The following is a 17,585-nucleotide window of genomic DNA, read 5'->3' on the forward strand; positions in this document are numbered from 1 at the left end:
ACAGGAGAGAGCTGAGAAGTACATTAACATGGAAGAAAATACCAGACTTCGAGAACTAGGCTGGCGACCTGGGCACTCTCACTCATCAAAAGAGAAAGAGAGAGAGCCCAAGAAAAAAGAGGAGGTCGGCCCTGAGAGGCCCAGGAGATACCACTCTTATACCCCTCTACGAGTTTTCCTAGTTGATGTCTATAGGAAAATTTGTCATACTGAAAGACTGCCTCCCCCTAGGCCTATTAAAAATAAAAGGGGGGAGTCGTGGCGACTACTGTGAGTACCATAAGCTATATGGTCACTCAACAAATGATTGTTACGGCCTAAAAAATGTGTTAGAAAAGCTGGCCAAAGAAGGTCGGCTTGATAGATATCTCATGGAAAGGTCGGACCATCATGGCAAAAGGAAGCGAGATGACGAGGACCGAAGAGATCCCCCACCACAAACCCCGGAAAGACATATGCACATGATCTTAGGAGAATTTGGCGGAGGTGGCCACACAAAGTCGTCTCGCAAGAGACACTTGAAGGAAGTCTATCAGGTCGGAGGCGAACTCCCGACCTACCAACTATTTCTTTCACCAAAGAAGATGGGCAAGGAATCATTTCTGGACATGATGATCCAGTTGTCATAACCATGATCCTTGCCAACACCCATCTTCACAGAACCCTGGTAGATCAGGGAAGCTCAGCCGACATCCTTTTCAATCCAGCACTCGATAAGCTGGGGTTAGATGAAAAGGAATTAAGAGCTTATCTTGACACACTATATGGGCTAGGAGATACACCAATAAAGCCACTGGGATTCATACCCCTTCACACAACTTTTGGAAAAGGGGCAAAATCCAAAACTTTGAGTATCGACTTCATAGTCATCGATGTCGGTTCAGCCTACAATGCCCTAATCGGCATAACCACCCTAAATCAACTCGGAGCAGTTGTGTCCACCCTCCACCTTTGCATGAAATTTCCAACACCAGAGGGAATAGCAACCATTAGGAGAGACCAGAAATTGGCGAGGAAGTGCTACAATGAAAGCCTAAACCTGAGGGGAAAGGGCAAGGAGGTGCACACCATTGAGCTACGAGGAATCCGAGCTAAAGAAGAGTTGCGACCGCAACCCAGCGGAAGAACTGAAGAGGTCCAGGTCGGAGAAGAGGAAGGAAAAAATACCAACATAGAGGCCAATCTGGAAGAAGATCTGAAACAGAGGCTCATAAGGCTCCTACGAAATAATTCCGACCTCTTTGCCTGGAAAGCCTCCGACATGCTAGGGATAGATCTCGAGCTCATGTCACATAAACTCTCAGTGTACCCCGGATCGCGACCGGTCCAGCAAAGGAGACGGAAGCTCGGACCTGAACGAGCTCAAGTGGTAGAAGAGCAAGTAAAGGCCCTCCTAGAAGCCGGTTTCATCAAAGAGGTCAAGTATTCGGCATGGCTTGCAAATGTAGTGCTGGTCAAAAAACAAAATGGCAAGTGGAGGATGTATGTCGATTACACTGACCTAAACAAGGCGTGTCCCAAAGACCTATATCCACTTCCTAACATTGATACCTTAGTAGATTCCAACTCGGGGTATCAATACTTTCATTTATGGACGCATACTCAGGGTACAATCAGACTCCGATGTACAAGACGGATCAAGAAAAAATATCATTCATCACGCCTAGGGCAAACTATTGCTTTGTGGTCATGCCCTTCGGACTGAAAAATGCTGGAGCCACATATCAAAGGCTGATGAACAAGGTGTTCATGCCTCACCTTAGGAGATTGATGGAAGTTTACGTAGACGACATGCTAGTAAAAACCAAGGATGAGGCCGATCTCCTGGCTGACCTTTCGCAAGTTTTCAGCACCATAAGGATGCATGGGATGAGACTAAATCCTGCAAAATGCACCTTCGCGGTGGAGGCAGGAAAGTTTCTAGGATTCATGCTTACACAAAGGGGAATCGAAGCCAATCCCGACAAGTGTAAGGCAGTCATAGAAATGAAAAGTCCGACTTGCTTAAAGGAAGTCCAGCAGCTGAACGACCGACTAGCCGCCCTCTCCAGGTTCTTGACAGGATCAGCATTAAGATTTCTACCACTCTTCTCTCTACTAAGAAAAGGATGCCAGTTCGAATGGACTCCTGAGTGCGAAGAAGCATTCTAGGAATTCAAAAGGTTTTTAAGCCAACCTCCCATTCTGACCCGACCTAAAGTTGGGGAAGAACTCGTCCTGTATTTGTCCGTAGCAGACAAAGCTGTAGCATCAGCTCTAATATGGGAAGACGAGGTCGGACAGCATCCTGTATACTTCACTAGCAAGGTTCTACAAGACCCTGAATTAAGGTATCAAAAACTCGAGAAATTTGCGTATGCCTTAATAGTAGCCTCTCGAAGGCTACGACCTTATTTTCAAGCTCATACAATAAGGGTTCGAACGAATCAGCCCATGAAGCAAATCCTCCAGAAGACGGATATTGCGGGTAGAATGGTTCAATGGGCAATAGAGCTATCCGAGTTCGACTTAAAGTACGAAACTCGGACGGCAATAAAAGCCCAGTACCTCACCGACTTTGTAGCAGAATATGAAGGAGATCAAGAGGAAGAATCCACTACGTGGGAGTTATATGTAGATGGATCCTCAAATAAAATCAGAAGCGATGCAGCCGTAATACTAGTCAACCAAGGGGAAACGCAAATAGAAGTCTCCCTCAAATTCGACTTTCCAGCTTCTAACAATCAGGTAGAATATGAAGCCTTGATTGCAGGGTTAAAACTGGCAAAGGAAGTCGGTGCAACAAAAGTAGTTATGTTCTGCGACTCCCAGGTGGTGACCTCTCAAATAAATGGAGAGTATCAGGCTAAAGACCCCAATATGAAGAGGTACTTGGACAAAACCTTGGAGTATCTCAGGCGATTCGCTAAAACCGAGGTCAAAGATATAACTCGGGATCTCAACAGCAGAGCATATGCCCTCTCCAAGCTTGCAAGTACCAAGCCAGGAGGGAATAATAGAAGCCTGATTCAAGAAAATCTCCAAGAGCCCTCTATCTCAAAGGCAGAAGTCAAACAAGATGTCCTTGAAGTATCCGGATTGGACCTCGAATGGATGAACCCACTAGTCGAATATCTGAAATTCGACATCCTACCCAAAGGGGAAAAAGAGGCCAAGAAAATCCGGAGGAAAGCACAAAACTACACTTTGGTGAAAAATATCCTCTACAAAAGAGGGATATCAGCACCATTATTGAAGTGTGTCCCGACCTCAAGGACGACAGAAGTCTTAGAAGAGGTCCACAATGGTATCTGTGGGAATCATCTCGGAGCAAGGTCCCTGGCTAGGAAAGTCATCTGAGCTGGGTTCTACTGGCCGACTTTGCAGAAAGATGCCACCGAGTTCGTAAAGAAGTGTCAGCCATGCCAAATGCATGCAAACTTCCATGTCGCTCCCCCCGAAGAGCTCATAAGTATAACTTCTACATGTCCTTTTGCAAAATGGGGATTGGACCTATTGGGACCCTTTCCCCAAGCGCCTGGACAAGTAAAGTACCTAATAGTAGGGATAGACTACTTCACGAAATGGATTGAAGCAGAACCATTGGCCACTATCACCGCCCAAAGAAGTCAGAAATTTCTCTACAAGAACATTATCACAAGGTATGGGGTACCTTACTCCATCACCACTAATAATGACACTCAGTTCACCGACTCTACCTTCAGAAACCTGGTAGCCAGTATGAAGATCAAGCACCAGTTCACCTCGGTAGAACACCCACAAGCAAATGGGCAAGCCGAGGCAGCCAACAAAGTTATACTGGCAGGATTGAAGAAAAGGCTACAAGATGCAAAAGGAGCATGGGCTGAGGAACTCCCTCAAGTACTATGGGCTTATCGAACTACACCTCAGTCTGCCACAGGAGAAACACCCTTCCGACTTGCTTATGGCATAGAAGCCATGATACCAGTTGAAATCAATGAGCAAAGTCCAAGGGTGAGCTTCTACGACGAGGTTAGCAACATATAGGGGCACAAAGAAGAACTCGAACTACTCCCCAAAGTCCGAGAACAAGCCCAAATAAGAGAAGCAACGCTAAAGCAAAGGATGACAAACAGATACAACAAAAAAGTCATTCGAAGAAACTTCGCCCAGATGACTTGGTCTTGATTAGAAACGACATTGGAGTTAACAAATCTGGGGATGGAAAGCTTGTTGCCAACTGGAAAGGTCCATACAAAATTAATGAGGTCTTAGGAAAAGGCTATTATAAGGTGACCGACTTGAACGGCACCGAGCTACCCAGGTCATGGCATGCTTGTAATATGAAAAGGTACTATACTTAGAAGCGAACTTCACTCCCTGATGTACTCTTTTCCTGACTTCATGGTTTTTTCCCAAAAGAAAGGGTTTTCTTGAAGGGGGGTTTTTAACGAGGCATCAAAGTGGAGACTAAGGGGCAACAATTTTTAACCCTTGGTAGCAAAAAGTACCTTTGCAAAATAAAATAAAGATCTTATTCTACATCTCTTTATAAATTTCATTAAGATATTACTATTTTTTCAATGAAACGCGCTGACTTAAACTTGACAAAACGTGAAAATCCCATGAATCGACCTAGTAGGTCGTCAGGATAAAACGACGAGGTACAAGTCGGTGTAAAGAGGTTATAAAAACGGATCATAATAACTCGGAAATATAACGACTAGTAAGTCAGAAAAACTGAGAAGACTAAAATGCATCGCGAAAATAACCTAAGTTATGAGCAATTCAGATAGAAAAATTTGAATTCATAAGGAATACAAAAAAGAGAAAAAGGGAAAAATCATAAAAAATCAGAAGCAGGAACTGGCTCGAAATCTTTGGAAAATCTAAGTCATTTCAAATAAAGCACAGCATGCCCAGATAAAAGGTTTTTCCAAGAAACAAGAAAAGATCAAAAGGGTCTTTTACAAAGAGCCTAACAAAGAAAAACATAGAAAGCATGCACAAGCTAATTAACCATAAAATCCCTTATCCAAAAAAAGGGGATTAAAAGCATTTTTTGTTAATGGCCGTAAAAAGACAAAAAGTGTCAAGAACCAACCACAACAACAAGCAAAATAAAAATTGTTCAAAGAAGGGGGCTCACAGGCTGGGCCCCACACTAGCCAAAAAATCACTTAAGCAGCAGGAAGGTCATCATCACCAAAAGGCAAAAAGGCCGGGTCAGCAGCAGAAGAGGACGGAGCAGTTCCTTCAGCAGTGGGAGTCGGTAAGCCTGAAGACGTCGGCTGAGATCCCTCTCGTTGATCCTCACGAGGAGGAGATTCTAGAATCCTTTGACCACGGGTCTTCAACTCAGAATCCGTCTCAGGACGGGGAGGAGAGACAATAGCACCATTCACCACGATCTTACCAGGATCCAGAGGAGAAAGGTCCAGGCTAGGAGCAATAACTGTGACCTGCTCCTTGAAGATCCTCCAGGCCTCCTCCAAGCTCTCTGCCACGGAGTCCTCCAGATCCTGATAAGCCTCCCTACCCTTCTCCAACTCCCGCTGGAGGTCGATGTTGTCGGTGAAGACCCTGACATAGTTCTGCTTGGCTTTCTCTTTCAGCCCCTCCGTCATGGCACACTGGGCCATCAATTTTTTCTCCCTGTCCTGAAGTCGGGACTTCTCCTCCTTTAGACCAGCAACTTCCTCCAAAAGCCTCTTTTCTTCCTCCTGATATAGGAGAATCCTCCCCTCCAGTTCATCAACTTTATGGGTAGAACCCAAAGAGCTAAGGGAATTCTTTTCAAAAATATCAAAAAGTTTTATGCATACCCCAGCTGCCCAAACACTCCCCTGAACCAGGATATTAAGATGGTTTTGAACGGAAGCATCATCCATATTAATATGAATATGGGAAAAGATGTGATTCTGAACAAATTGAGGACCATCAAAATCCCTAGAGGAAGCACATGACCCTGAAGTCTTGCGCCTCTTCCTCTCAGGCTCAGGGGAAGATTAGGCAGGAAGGATATGAGAAGGAAGAGAAGAGGCAGAAGTAGACGTTACCGTAAGGGGACGAGAAGAGGTCCCCAAATCACGAGGAGGAGGAGGTGGAGGAGGGGGAAGAGTGCCGGCAGCCCTCGTGGGGTCAACCCATGAACGACACCTCCTTTTAGCATCCTGGACCTTCTGGTAAGAAGCACTAGAACCCTTCTTCACCATTTCTGAAAAGAAGGAAACAAAAAGAGTTAAGACTTCTACAAGTCGGAAATAGCTAGTTACAAGTCGGAAACAGCTAGTTACAAATCGGAAATTATCAAAAGCAACAATAAAGCTACCTAGTTGGGTCCGCACAAAATTCGAAGATCCCTGAAGAAACTTTTTTGTATCCAAATAAGGGGCTCTTCCCCAAGCTTCTCGGAAGAACCCCACAACCGCCTCCTCAACCTAGTCCAAATCATCCAGGCCGTATTTTTCGACAGGAGAGGCCTCCAACCAATATAGAGGAAATCGGGGAGAGGAATTTTCATCAAGAAAGAAGGGATGGTGACCCTCTATGGCTTGGACTTTAAAGAAAAATTTTTTGAAGTCATGAAAAGATTCATTAAAGATGGAAAAAAATTTTCGACCTTGGATGGCCCGGAAAGAGATCCACTACTGTTTATTATTTTGCCCACTGAAGGGCTTGGTCATATGGAAGAGATAGAAAAAGATCCTCAAAGACGTCGGAAAATCCAACTCTCGACTTATAAGTTGGTAAATTTTTATAAAACCCCAAGAATTGAGGTGAAGTTGGGTGGGAGCAACTCGGCAGTGGTTCAGAACCTCTACCTCAAAATCAGAAAAAGGTAGAAACACCACTCAGACGGGTAAAAAGACTCTCATGCATAAAAAAGAAATGAGGGTCATCATCGGCAACCAACTCATACTTTGGTTCGTCAGCATCAGAGCAACAAATCCTATAGTGAGTACGAAGTTCGGTGATATAATCTGTGTCCACTAAGGGTTCCTCCCCAAGAACGGTATCATCCACCCACAGCAAAAGGGACTCAAAGGAAGACATCTCTTATAGTTTGTAAAAAGACAACGAGACCTACAAAGAAAAAATGGAAAGAATAAAAAATAGGGTCTCTAAAAGGCCAAAACGGTCTCTCAAAGAAAAACAAAATCGCTGGGTCTGCTAACAAACTCGTTACTATCATACAAAAAACTCCTCTAAAAATGCATATTAGAGCATTCAGTAATAAGGAGGAGAAAGAAAAGGGCTAATCTTAGAGGTAACGACGAGCAGGAGCAACAGCAGAGTACGTCAAGAAAGAAGGCAAAAAGCTTCTCTTTGAAAAGAGTAAGGATTGCAGGCAAGAGAATTCAGAAAACGAAAGAAATGGAAGAAAGAGAGGGAAAAGTATTTATAAATGCACCATGGGCAAAACAGTAAAATGAGGCTATCATTAAAGATATGCGCCGTTACCAATGTAATCGCTCCCTACGTATAAATATGAAACCCCTAACGGACGCGAGGTTTGATTAGACGCGATTATTGAAGATTTTTGAAATCACGTCGGTTTTAAAATCACGTCGGCTACAAGCCCAAGTTCAAATACTCGAATCTAACCCATAATTAAAAGAGATTGGACTCGAGTAGGGGCACTGTTCATACCCTGGCCCAATACTAAGACCCAGGTCTAGATAAAAGGCCCAATCCAAAGATTGGCCTTCACTCGACACCGACCTTCTCTCAAGAAGTCAGATCCAGCACAGACTTGCTCTAAGGAAGTCGGAGCGAAGATTAGCTGGCAGATAACACTTATTCAAATTAAGTAACTGCCCCTAAAATCTCTCAACCCACTTCCAGGAGCCATATCTCAACTTCCCTAAGATAAAGGGACGGTTATCCACCTTAAAGGATGGAACTACTCCAACGGTGATTATTGGTTCATCACTATAAATACACTGACACCCCTCAGGTAGGGGTGGCAAGCGGTGAAGCCCGCCCCGCCCCGCCAGAAGCCCGCCCTTTGGCGGGCTGGCCCGCCCCGCCCCGCCTAGTGAGGCGGTCCCAGAATCCCAGCCCGCCCCGCCTAACGACGGGCTGGCGGGCCGACGGGCTAAGCCTGCCAAATATCCTTTTTTTTTACTTTTAACTATTAAATAATATATATAAACGCATAAAAAAATCTCTTCTGTTTTCTACTTTTAACTATTATAATTTCTAAAAGTATAAATAAATTATAATTTTTATATTCACAAACATTAAAGTCTTTATAATCTAATAAACATAATTATAAACCAAGTTTTCATCCAAAACATAATTATAAATATTGTTCCCAAAGCAAAATAAACATAATCCAAAACACTCAATTTTCATCTTCATTCTCTTGTAAGTTGGGTTGGGAAAAGTTGGATTTTGGCAAAAAAATTGTAAAAATACCCCTTGCAAAAAAAATACTAAGCCTGGCGGGGAAGCCCGCCCCGCCCCGCCAAAGCCCGCGGTTTAAGCGGTGCGGATTAGGCGGGCTTTTGCTATTTGGCGGCCCAATTTTCCAGTCCAATCCGCCTTTTTTGGCGCCCATTTGCCACCCCTACCCTCAAGTATCTCTAAGTTCCAATACTCTCTAAACTTGCTTAGACCCTTGCTGACTTAGGCATCGGAGTGTCTTTGCAGGTACCCCCCAATTCCTTCACACATACAAGTCGGACGGAGGCTCCCAAACGCAAACTTAGTCAGAGGCTCCTTCCTTCAGACGATTTAGCCAACCCGAGTCCAGTCCACTAATTTTCGGTTACACATCGTAACAACTATTATTATAGTCTCCAAAAATACACAGGTATACAGAAATAAATCATATTAACAAGAATTTTTTAATTACAAATAAAAAAATCACTATTTCAAAAAAAAAAATATTAACAAGAATTTTTTAATTACAAATAAAAAAAATCACTATTTCAAAAAAAAATAAGACTTACTCCTTGTGTACTTTTATGTACTCTAAAAATGATAATAGTTATCATTATTAACCTTCTAACTTTTTTTTCTCACCCAATCTGATAAGTACGATAAACTTGCCCTAAATACAAAAAAAAAATCATATTTAAGAAATTAAAATTAAAAAATCGAATTTGAAAAAATAATTATTTTTTATTTTATTTCAGAAAAAAATCCTTTTTGAAAAACCAACCAACAAAACACTTAAATGAAACTGATTCGCAATAAATTTACCTTTGGCTTAATAAACTGAAAAAAACAACGTACAACCAAAAAATAGACATTTTGAGAAAATAATTATCTAAAATTAAAAAAATGATAAATTACAAAGGTTAAAACTTAAGTGTTGTTAATTTTATAACTTACATCATACACATAATCCGCTATCTTAATTTAATGACAATTAAACTCATTTTTTCATTTTCAATCTCAAACTTCTAACAATTACTTAAACATGAATAAACTATCCAATTTAAAAAGAAAAATAAAAATCGTATTAAAATATATATCTTCATAAAATAAATTAATAAATAGATAATAATGATAATATTCATAAATTTTAAAGTTATTTTGAATTATGTAGATTTAATGTTAAAGGTAGCTAGGCAATTAAACATTCCATGGCTGCAGGTTACGACGTTTCATAAACTTGGAACTTGTTCAAAACCTAGTAATGCTGTACCATCTACCAAACAACCAGAAAATCTGCAACTGAGATTTGAATCAAACATACATACGACTTTACGGAAATTGAATCAAGAATACTTTTCCAAATTAGGATGAGCACACAATCAAATGAGATTTTTAAGACCTGAATTTGACAGGGTAAAACCAAAGAGAAAACGAAAACAAGCAAAAACAAGAAAACACGTAGAGAAGATGCTAACGAAACTCGAGTTTTACAAGGCATAATCTCCTAAACAGTTCCATCAGTAGGAAAATCTCAGTCATCCAGAGGACGCGTCTCAACCGAAGAGAAAGCACCATATTTCAACAAATGACAGCAACTCAATCTGTTCGATTTCTACTACTTTCGGCATTTCTGACTGGGTTGAAGTAAGGATGGGCCTGGGTAACATCAAACAATTTCAACAACTGTACCACATTCACAAGTCATTGCGTAGTAAACAGATATACTGAACAATTCAGGTTTTACCATGGCTTCTTTTGCAGTTGGACGTTCTTGGTGATCATACCGTAGTAGCTTGTCCACAAAGTCAATAGCCTTAAAAAGACAAAAGAAAAGGGGTTTTGGGGGGGGTTTAAATTAGAATGAGAATAAGCTACAATATGGAATTATGAGGAAATTTAAAACAATTATTGTATATTACCTCAGGAACAGCCAAGTGTTGATTTTCTACACTAATGAACTTTGTCCATGGCTTTCGGCTATGCCTATTGCAATATTAGTGTGTTAACTAACAATGGTTGGAAGGAGTGAAGCACCAATTTGAGCTTCAAAATATTAACAGTGATAATTTAAACCCCAAAAATTATTTTTCAAGTGGTACCCGAATGATTCAAATGACCCCACAAATTAGTCTCAAGACCATTTTGCTAGCAAATTAATCCAATAGTCATTTCATTATTAATACTGAAAAACACCAATAGGAATGACTAATTAAAACAGCATTGATCATTGAGGTACCATGGAGTAACAAAAACATCTTTTCGGGACTAATCTTTCTGGGTCAAATTAAACCCTTGAATGAACAAAAGCAACATCTATACAGAATTATAGCACATAAACAAACCTCCCAACAAGCGCTGCAAGATGTGGGTCCAACTCTATGCGATACTTATTTAAATATGCACTTAATTCATCTGTACCGAGTACCTATAGCAGTGGAGGAGAAAACAGAGATCAATCTACATTCTTGATCTCAATCTATTCAATGTTCAAGTTGCATCTAAAACATGATATAGCTAACAATATGAGCGAACATCCTTTGCAGATCCAAATCTAGTTTGGATTTCCGGTTGACTTTCACAAACATGAATAACAGAAGATAAAACAAGCAACTAGCAACACGCTTAGATAAGTTTCTAAAAATCAAGATCTGAACAGAGGAAGGAGACTTTCGAAACCCATTGACATTTCAATACTTCACAGAAAGAAATTATTCCACCACAAGAACAACCACTGAGATAAGCTATAGTACAAAGAAAAAATAGTAAAGAAAACGGCAACAAAATTAAGGGGGGACTACAATAGACCAGAACATCACACATATGCATTGGACCAAAATCCATAGTCAGAATCAGGCAGGTACAAATTAAAAACATCAAAAGACCAAGAGCAAAAGCAGAAATGCTTTTTCACCCAAACACAGAACCAACACAATCTGGCACCAACACCACTAACAGTCTTCACTTACCTTGGCTATTTTGACCAGTTGATCGTAGTTATCATGTCCATAAAAGAATGGCTCCTTCCGGAATATCTGAAAGAACATACAACTCAGGTAAATGCAGAGTTCAAGGTATACACTGTCTTCAAAGAAGATATTAATACATCCCCTAGTTAAAGATTACAACGTTTTACATGCCAAGGACCAAGCATAGACAGTAAATATTTAAAAAATAAAATAAAATAAGTTTGCACAATATGCATCTCTTACCATTCCAGCAAACATACAACCAAGACTCCATAAATCAAGAGAGTAATCGTAGTCTTGAAGATCAACAAGAAGCTCAGGGCCTTTGAAATATCTACAAGCAAAGCACATATAAAGATCACAATTGTGAATGACAACATGAAGAGCCCACCATGGGGGATTTGCCGAGTTAAGTAGTGTTTTTTCTTTTCTTTTCTTTTTTGTTCAGTTTTCTTTTGACCAAAATACTAAGCTATAATATAGTTGTCCATTTTTTTTAAACTCTATTTGGTCCCAAACCAATTGAACTCTTTTTCAAATCAACTACATACTTCCTCTGGTAACAAATAATTGTTCATTTTTTAAACTTTATTTGGTCCCAAATAGAGAATATAGGAAGCATCAATTAATTAATTTTTCCCACAAACCTATTAAATGAAATAGAGAAAGTATAAGAATAGGATAAGTAATAAGGGTGATTTTGTACACTCAAATTTGTCTAAACTCAAAATGTTACGAATTATTTCCTCAACCCAAGTGTTACTGCAAATTTGGGAAGGAAGGAGTACTTTCTATAGTCCATTTATAAAGAACAAACATATGAGATAGAATTACATATTTGGCATTTATCTGGTGTAAAGCTCATCATCTGTAAAGAGGGCTTCCTCTCTTAAACATGTTAATAGATTGGAAAGCTATGATTAATAGATAAATCTTTTGTTTGTTTACTCCTCTATAGGGGAATTTTTATTCTCTATCTTGTATTATCCTTTTGATCATCTTATTGAAATTCTTCTTTTATCCAAAAAAGTAGTACAAATATATACTCTTCTTTATTAAAACAAACAAACACCATCAATAACTATTGCCCATTTTCTAAGAAGCAACAAGTCTTTCTTTCAGATGCATTTACCTTTAAATATGGCACCAGTAAACATAGTTCAGGTTGTTTAAATATTAGTTGAATTATAATTAATCCCTTTTTGTCTTTCAGTTCAAGTTTAAATTTTCTTAAAGAAGTATCAGATTATTTTAAAATATGTAAAAACTACACCAAAAAGAGAAGGAAAAAAATAAAAAAACTGAGTTAAAACATAAGCGCCTATTTCATTAGTTCACTGGTAATAATGTAGATGACTACTATTCTGAAGTTTTCCATATTTGATCTTTGTAATCAGATGGCTTAAGGATTCCTGCGAAAATTATTAAAATTAGCATTGAGCACACCAAATTTTGAAGATCCAAAACCCTTTCCTTTCTGGTCATCCTCAAGTTTCCATCATACCAAATATCACTTTATCTGGTTTGCAAAACCAAATGAAATCCTCATAAGCTTGGAACTTGATCAACTTATTCCTTTGGAATTAGTGGTATTAATTTTACTGGCATATATATAAACAAGACATTCTTATGGCTGATAGAAGGAATAATTGCAAATAGTGGATAGCAAGAGAAATTGACTACTTTATTAAAATTGATATATCATCTGAAAAAGTAACAAATAAGACAAGGCGTATAAGAACCTGGACGCAACGCGAACATTATATTCTTTCCCAGGATGATAAAACTCTGCAAGCCCCCAATCTATAAGCCGAAGTTTTCGCTGCTCATGGTCAATCATCACATTATGTGGCTTTACATCCCGATGCATAATTCCTTGAGAGTGGCAGTAATCTAGTGCCTGGCAGAAACTTCAAATAATTTAGCACCTCTAAGTTGATGACCAAAAACTATTGGAAAAAATTGCATTGGTCAAGAAACCTTATGCAAATTTAAATTACAAACTTAACTAAGTAACACAATTTCAATACATACACCAAATGCAAATCAGGATATACAGCACGTTTGACTATATGTGAGAATATGTAAAATTGCAGGATGCACAGCATACAGAACTTCATATTTTAGTGCTGCTGCAGAACAGTTGATGAAATTTAATGACATGTACCTCTCCCCCCAATCAAGATAATCATTATTGAATAACCCATAAATAATTTGCACAAAGGGGAAAAAAACCAAAACAAAAAAAAGCAACCTAGTGCACAAGCATCCCACGTTAACGCAGGTTTCGAAAAAGGGTCGCACCCAAAGGGTGTAATGTACGCAGTACTAAATACTCTTCATATAAAATGGGTATACCAAATGTGCTATGATCAACAAGAAATAAAAAGCATTTAAGTTGAAGAATCTTAATCAGAGACATTGGCATTACAAGCATGTCACATGAGGAAAAAATGGCTAAACAATCCCTTGCATGCAAGCCTGGCTTCGTAAAATGATACAATGAGAAAGAAACAGGTTCTTTAATTGTTATAATCATGAAAGGGAAGAGTACTTGCATCAAAGCATTGCAATAACAGAAGTGGAGCATAATTGAGTTCTACAAACCCCTTATATGACATAAACCAAATGCGAGAAATCAGGCCCCAATAAACCAACCAAAATTCATCCCTTTTTTGTATATTAATATCATTAAGATCGGACAACCAAAATGGATCATTCATCTTCACTATACCTAAGACAGAAGTATTCACCAAATCTCTACAGCAATCAGCAGAAATATTAAACAGTTACTAATTTCAATTAACAGCAATTTTATTTTATTTTTTTAACAAATAGGGTTTAATTTAACAGCAAAATTCACAAACACAACAACCAACCCATTTAATATATCTTGTATCCAGTGAGACACAAGGGGGGAAAAGCACCAACAGAAATATGAGAGCACCGAACTTACTTGTCTGAAAAATCTGTCATTAAAATAAGAGAAACACGCTCCAACTGAACAAAGTTATCATACAAAGTTTAGTCGGAGAATATTTCTCTTATTTTAATGACAGAATTTCAGACAAGCAGGTTCAGTGCTCTCATATTTCTTTGGTATGATAACTGATTTAAGGCAAGGCACAACCACCACCGACCAAATATATAGTACAAAGTGTTGTATAAACAGTATTCACAGAACAGTGCAAAATGAGATGCAGAATAGAACAGCTTAAGTCTTAATATTTCTAAGTCAAATGAAGCATTTAATATGAATGAGTAACAAATGATAGCATTAGATGTTCATGTTCTTTGACAAAATGAGAGATTTAAACTTGCCTTTAAAAGTTCATAGATGTAATATCTTATATCATAGTCCGACAATGTGGGATAAAGCACTTTAAAATCAGTGTTATTAACATATTCAAATATAAGGCTTGGGGTCTTTGACTGCTGGTCTCTAACAATGTCGAGCAACTTTACAATATTGGGCCCCCCACAAAGATTCTGTAAAATTTTGATTTCCCTCTTGATCTGCATTCAAAATGCAAAGCAAATATAAGATTTTGAGAACATCATACAAAATCAGCATATGGAAGGCAATTATATTGTATTTTTCAAACACAACTAAATAACTAACAACCGGTCACCAAGAAGCTTTGCTATTAGACCATACATATTCCAAGTGAACAAATGGAACTAAGTTGAACCACCCTCTATCACAACGCCACTTACATGACAGTCAAATCCAAGAATGAAGACACAATGCCATCGGCAGTAAAGATGCATAGGCAACAGTGGTTCAGAAGAGACAAAAAAACATGACTCATCGGCTCATCTAACCAGGTGGGGATGGCTAAAATTATATGCATCAAACTATAGTTATAACACCAATTTGTCCAATCACTATCAGTATTAAATTATCGAAGAACCATTTAAATCAAGGACTTCAGATAAATCTCTCTAGTACCTAAGCAATGGATCACGCTTAAAGTGAAACTACATATTACCATTCTAAAATGCCCCACACAGAAGTAATAGTATAACTATCCAAACTGAAATAGAATCTCAAGCCACCTCTGAATACATTATCCTACAAAGAAATAGAAGAAAACACATATACACCACTATGTTTTCTACAGCCACTCGCCATAGGGATACAACTGACATCTCGATCAAGTAAAATCATTTTGAGTGATTCTGACAAACCCTACCCCCAAAAGTAACAATCTGTGTCTGTGAGTGTATAAGTGAAACTTTCCAACTGCAATCCAATGTCTGCATTATACATACTTATACATACTCTATAGTCTATACTTATACACTATAGCCTTTATATATTTACTATCTATCTCCACTATTACAACATATTACGTGGCCAAAACTATACTATTACTATACCATATTATTATATTAACAACAAACCCAGTTGAATGATATAAACGATAACAAGATATTTCAAACCAAAAAAAATCAAAACTGCATAAAGCACACAAGAATATCACTAACCTTCTTCTTCTTCACAGGCTTCAGGATCTTTATGACGCATTTTTCGTTATCGGTGCAGTGAACACCCTCAAACACCTCACTGTATTTCCCTCTTCCCACCTTCCTCACCACCTCATAATCATCTTGCTCCCTGCAACTCGCAAAAAAACCAACAAGGAATGAACACACACCACGGGGAAAATAAATAACTAGACCCTAATTTTTTGTTGTCAACAATTTGCAAAATCCAAAGAAATTTTAGAAATAATAAAGAGGATAGGGATATCGAAATTGAAAATTGAAGAGAGGAAAATAAGGAGAGTGGATTATTCTTTACCCCCACTGGACGTTGAGGGTTTCGTAGTCCCAATATTCTTTAGGGCGAACGACGTTGACGTCGGCGTAAACCCTTGCCTTGGACGACGCGCCGGGGCGGCGCGTCGATTTGCCAATCTTTTGTGCCAGGGTTTCGGCGGCGGCGAGTGCTGGCGGAGGGCGACGGAAGGTAGAGGCGGCGGCGCGTGAGGTGAAGCGGGTGAGAAAGAAGAGGAGAGGAAGAGCTCGCGGTAGGTTGGGATAGCGAAGGGAAGGAGGAGTACGGAAGAGAGAAAGCAACGCGTCGCGCGAGAGGGAGAAGGAGAAGGAGGTCTGTTGGAACTGGAAGGGCCTTATGGCCATTTACTTCGAAATTCGAGGAGAAAAACAGAATTAAAACCACTTTGATGATTCATGACTTTGGACTTCGAAGTTCGGACTCAATTTTCGAGCTCTCTTTTCCTTTTCACTTAAAATATATATATAAAAAATAATATTTTGTCATTTCTGCACATTTATTATTTAAGAAGATATCCAAATATGTGAGTTTAAATAGAGAGTAAATTTTATTTTTTGTCACTAATATTTTTTAAAAATTATAAAAACATTTTTAATATTAATTTATTTTAGAGTAATCCAAATTAATTCTCAAAAATTTTAAAAGCAAATATTTTAATTCCAAAACAAAATTAATAGACAGATTAATTTTAGCATTTTTTTTTCTCAGACATAATATTTCCCAATCTATTTTCCTGTGTAACTCACTAATGGAAGAAAAAATAATCTCTAGCAAGGAGGAGAAAACAGTCCTTAAGGTAGCGTTTGGTGGAGAGACAGAAACGAAAAGACTGAGACTGAGAGACAGAGACTAAGAGACAGAGATTGAAATAGATCTCAGTATTCTGTTTGGTGCAAAATGGGAGACAGAAATTGAAACAAGAATGAAACTCTAATTTAATTTGCACAAAAAGTAAAATTGGAATTAATTAATTGAAATGAGAGTATTTTAGGTATAAAATGTTATTAAAGTTTCAGTCTTCATTTCTAAAAATTTTAGTCCTCTGTGTCCCTACTTTTTGGAGGTACTGAAATACTGAAATTTTGGAGACAGAGACAGAAATTTTAGTACCAGTCTCTGAACCAACAAACACGATACTGAGTCTCAGTCTCTCTATCTCTGTCTCAGTACTTCAAAACAAACGCTACATAATAGTTTTGTTCTTCCTCTTCTTCTTCACTGCCTGAAGTCTCTTTAACTTAGAAATCATTTAGACCAAAAGCATTGGTCATCTCAGTGACTACTGCGACAAAAACGTCTCCTCTACCTAGTGTCTGTCCGCTGCGGCTCCGCCCAGTGCTCCACCGCCGGTTTCACCTCCTGCGGCACTTGCAATGCCCCTCCCTACCTAAGATGCCCCTCCCTACCTAAGATGCTGCAACAACACGTGGCCTCATATTAGACAACACCATCACCCACACCAC

General features: G+C 38.9%; 2 protein-coding genes across 2 annotated transcripts; one reads left to right on the forward strand and one right to left on the reverse strand.

Moving 5' to 3' along the window:
* Positions 1-631: 631 nt before the first annotated feature.
* LOC140176083 (uncharacterized) lies at positions 632-1,705 on the forward strand. Its single transcript, XM_072205948.1, has one exon. The coding sequence runs from the start codon at positions 632-634 to the stop codon at positions 1,703-1,705; it is 1,074 nt and encodes a 357-aa protein (XP_072062049.1).
* Positions 1,706-9,657: 7,952 nt separating this feature from the next.
* LOC112720638 (casein kinase II subunit alpha) lies at positions 9,658-16,627 on the reverse strand. The gene is made up of 10 exons (XM_025771654.3): positions 16,126-16,627; positions 15,810-15,939; positions 14,640-14,834; positions 13,061-13,218; positions 11,562-11,652; positions 11,319-11,384; positions 10,695-10,777; positions 10,272-10,335; positions 10,097-10,165; positions 9,658-10,008 (listed from the first exon to the last, which is right to left on the reverse strand). Exons 1-10 carry the CDS (start codon positions 16,464-16,466, stop codon positions 9,949-9,951), a joined length of 1,257 nt encoding a protein of 418 aa, XP_025627439.1. The 5' UTR covers positions 16,467-16,627; the 3' UTR covers positions 9,658-9,948.
* Positions 16,628-17,585: the final 958 nt, after the last annotated feature.

Source organism: Arachis hypogaea, chromosome 11, assembly GCF_003086295.3.
Source record: "Arachis hypogaea cultivar Tifrunner chromosome 11, arahy.Tifrunner.gnm2.J5K5, whole genome shotgun sequence".
Taxonomy (NCBI): Eukaryota; Viridiplantae; Streptophyta; class Magnoliopsida; order Fabales; family Fabaceae; genus Arachis; species Arachis hypogaea.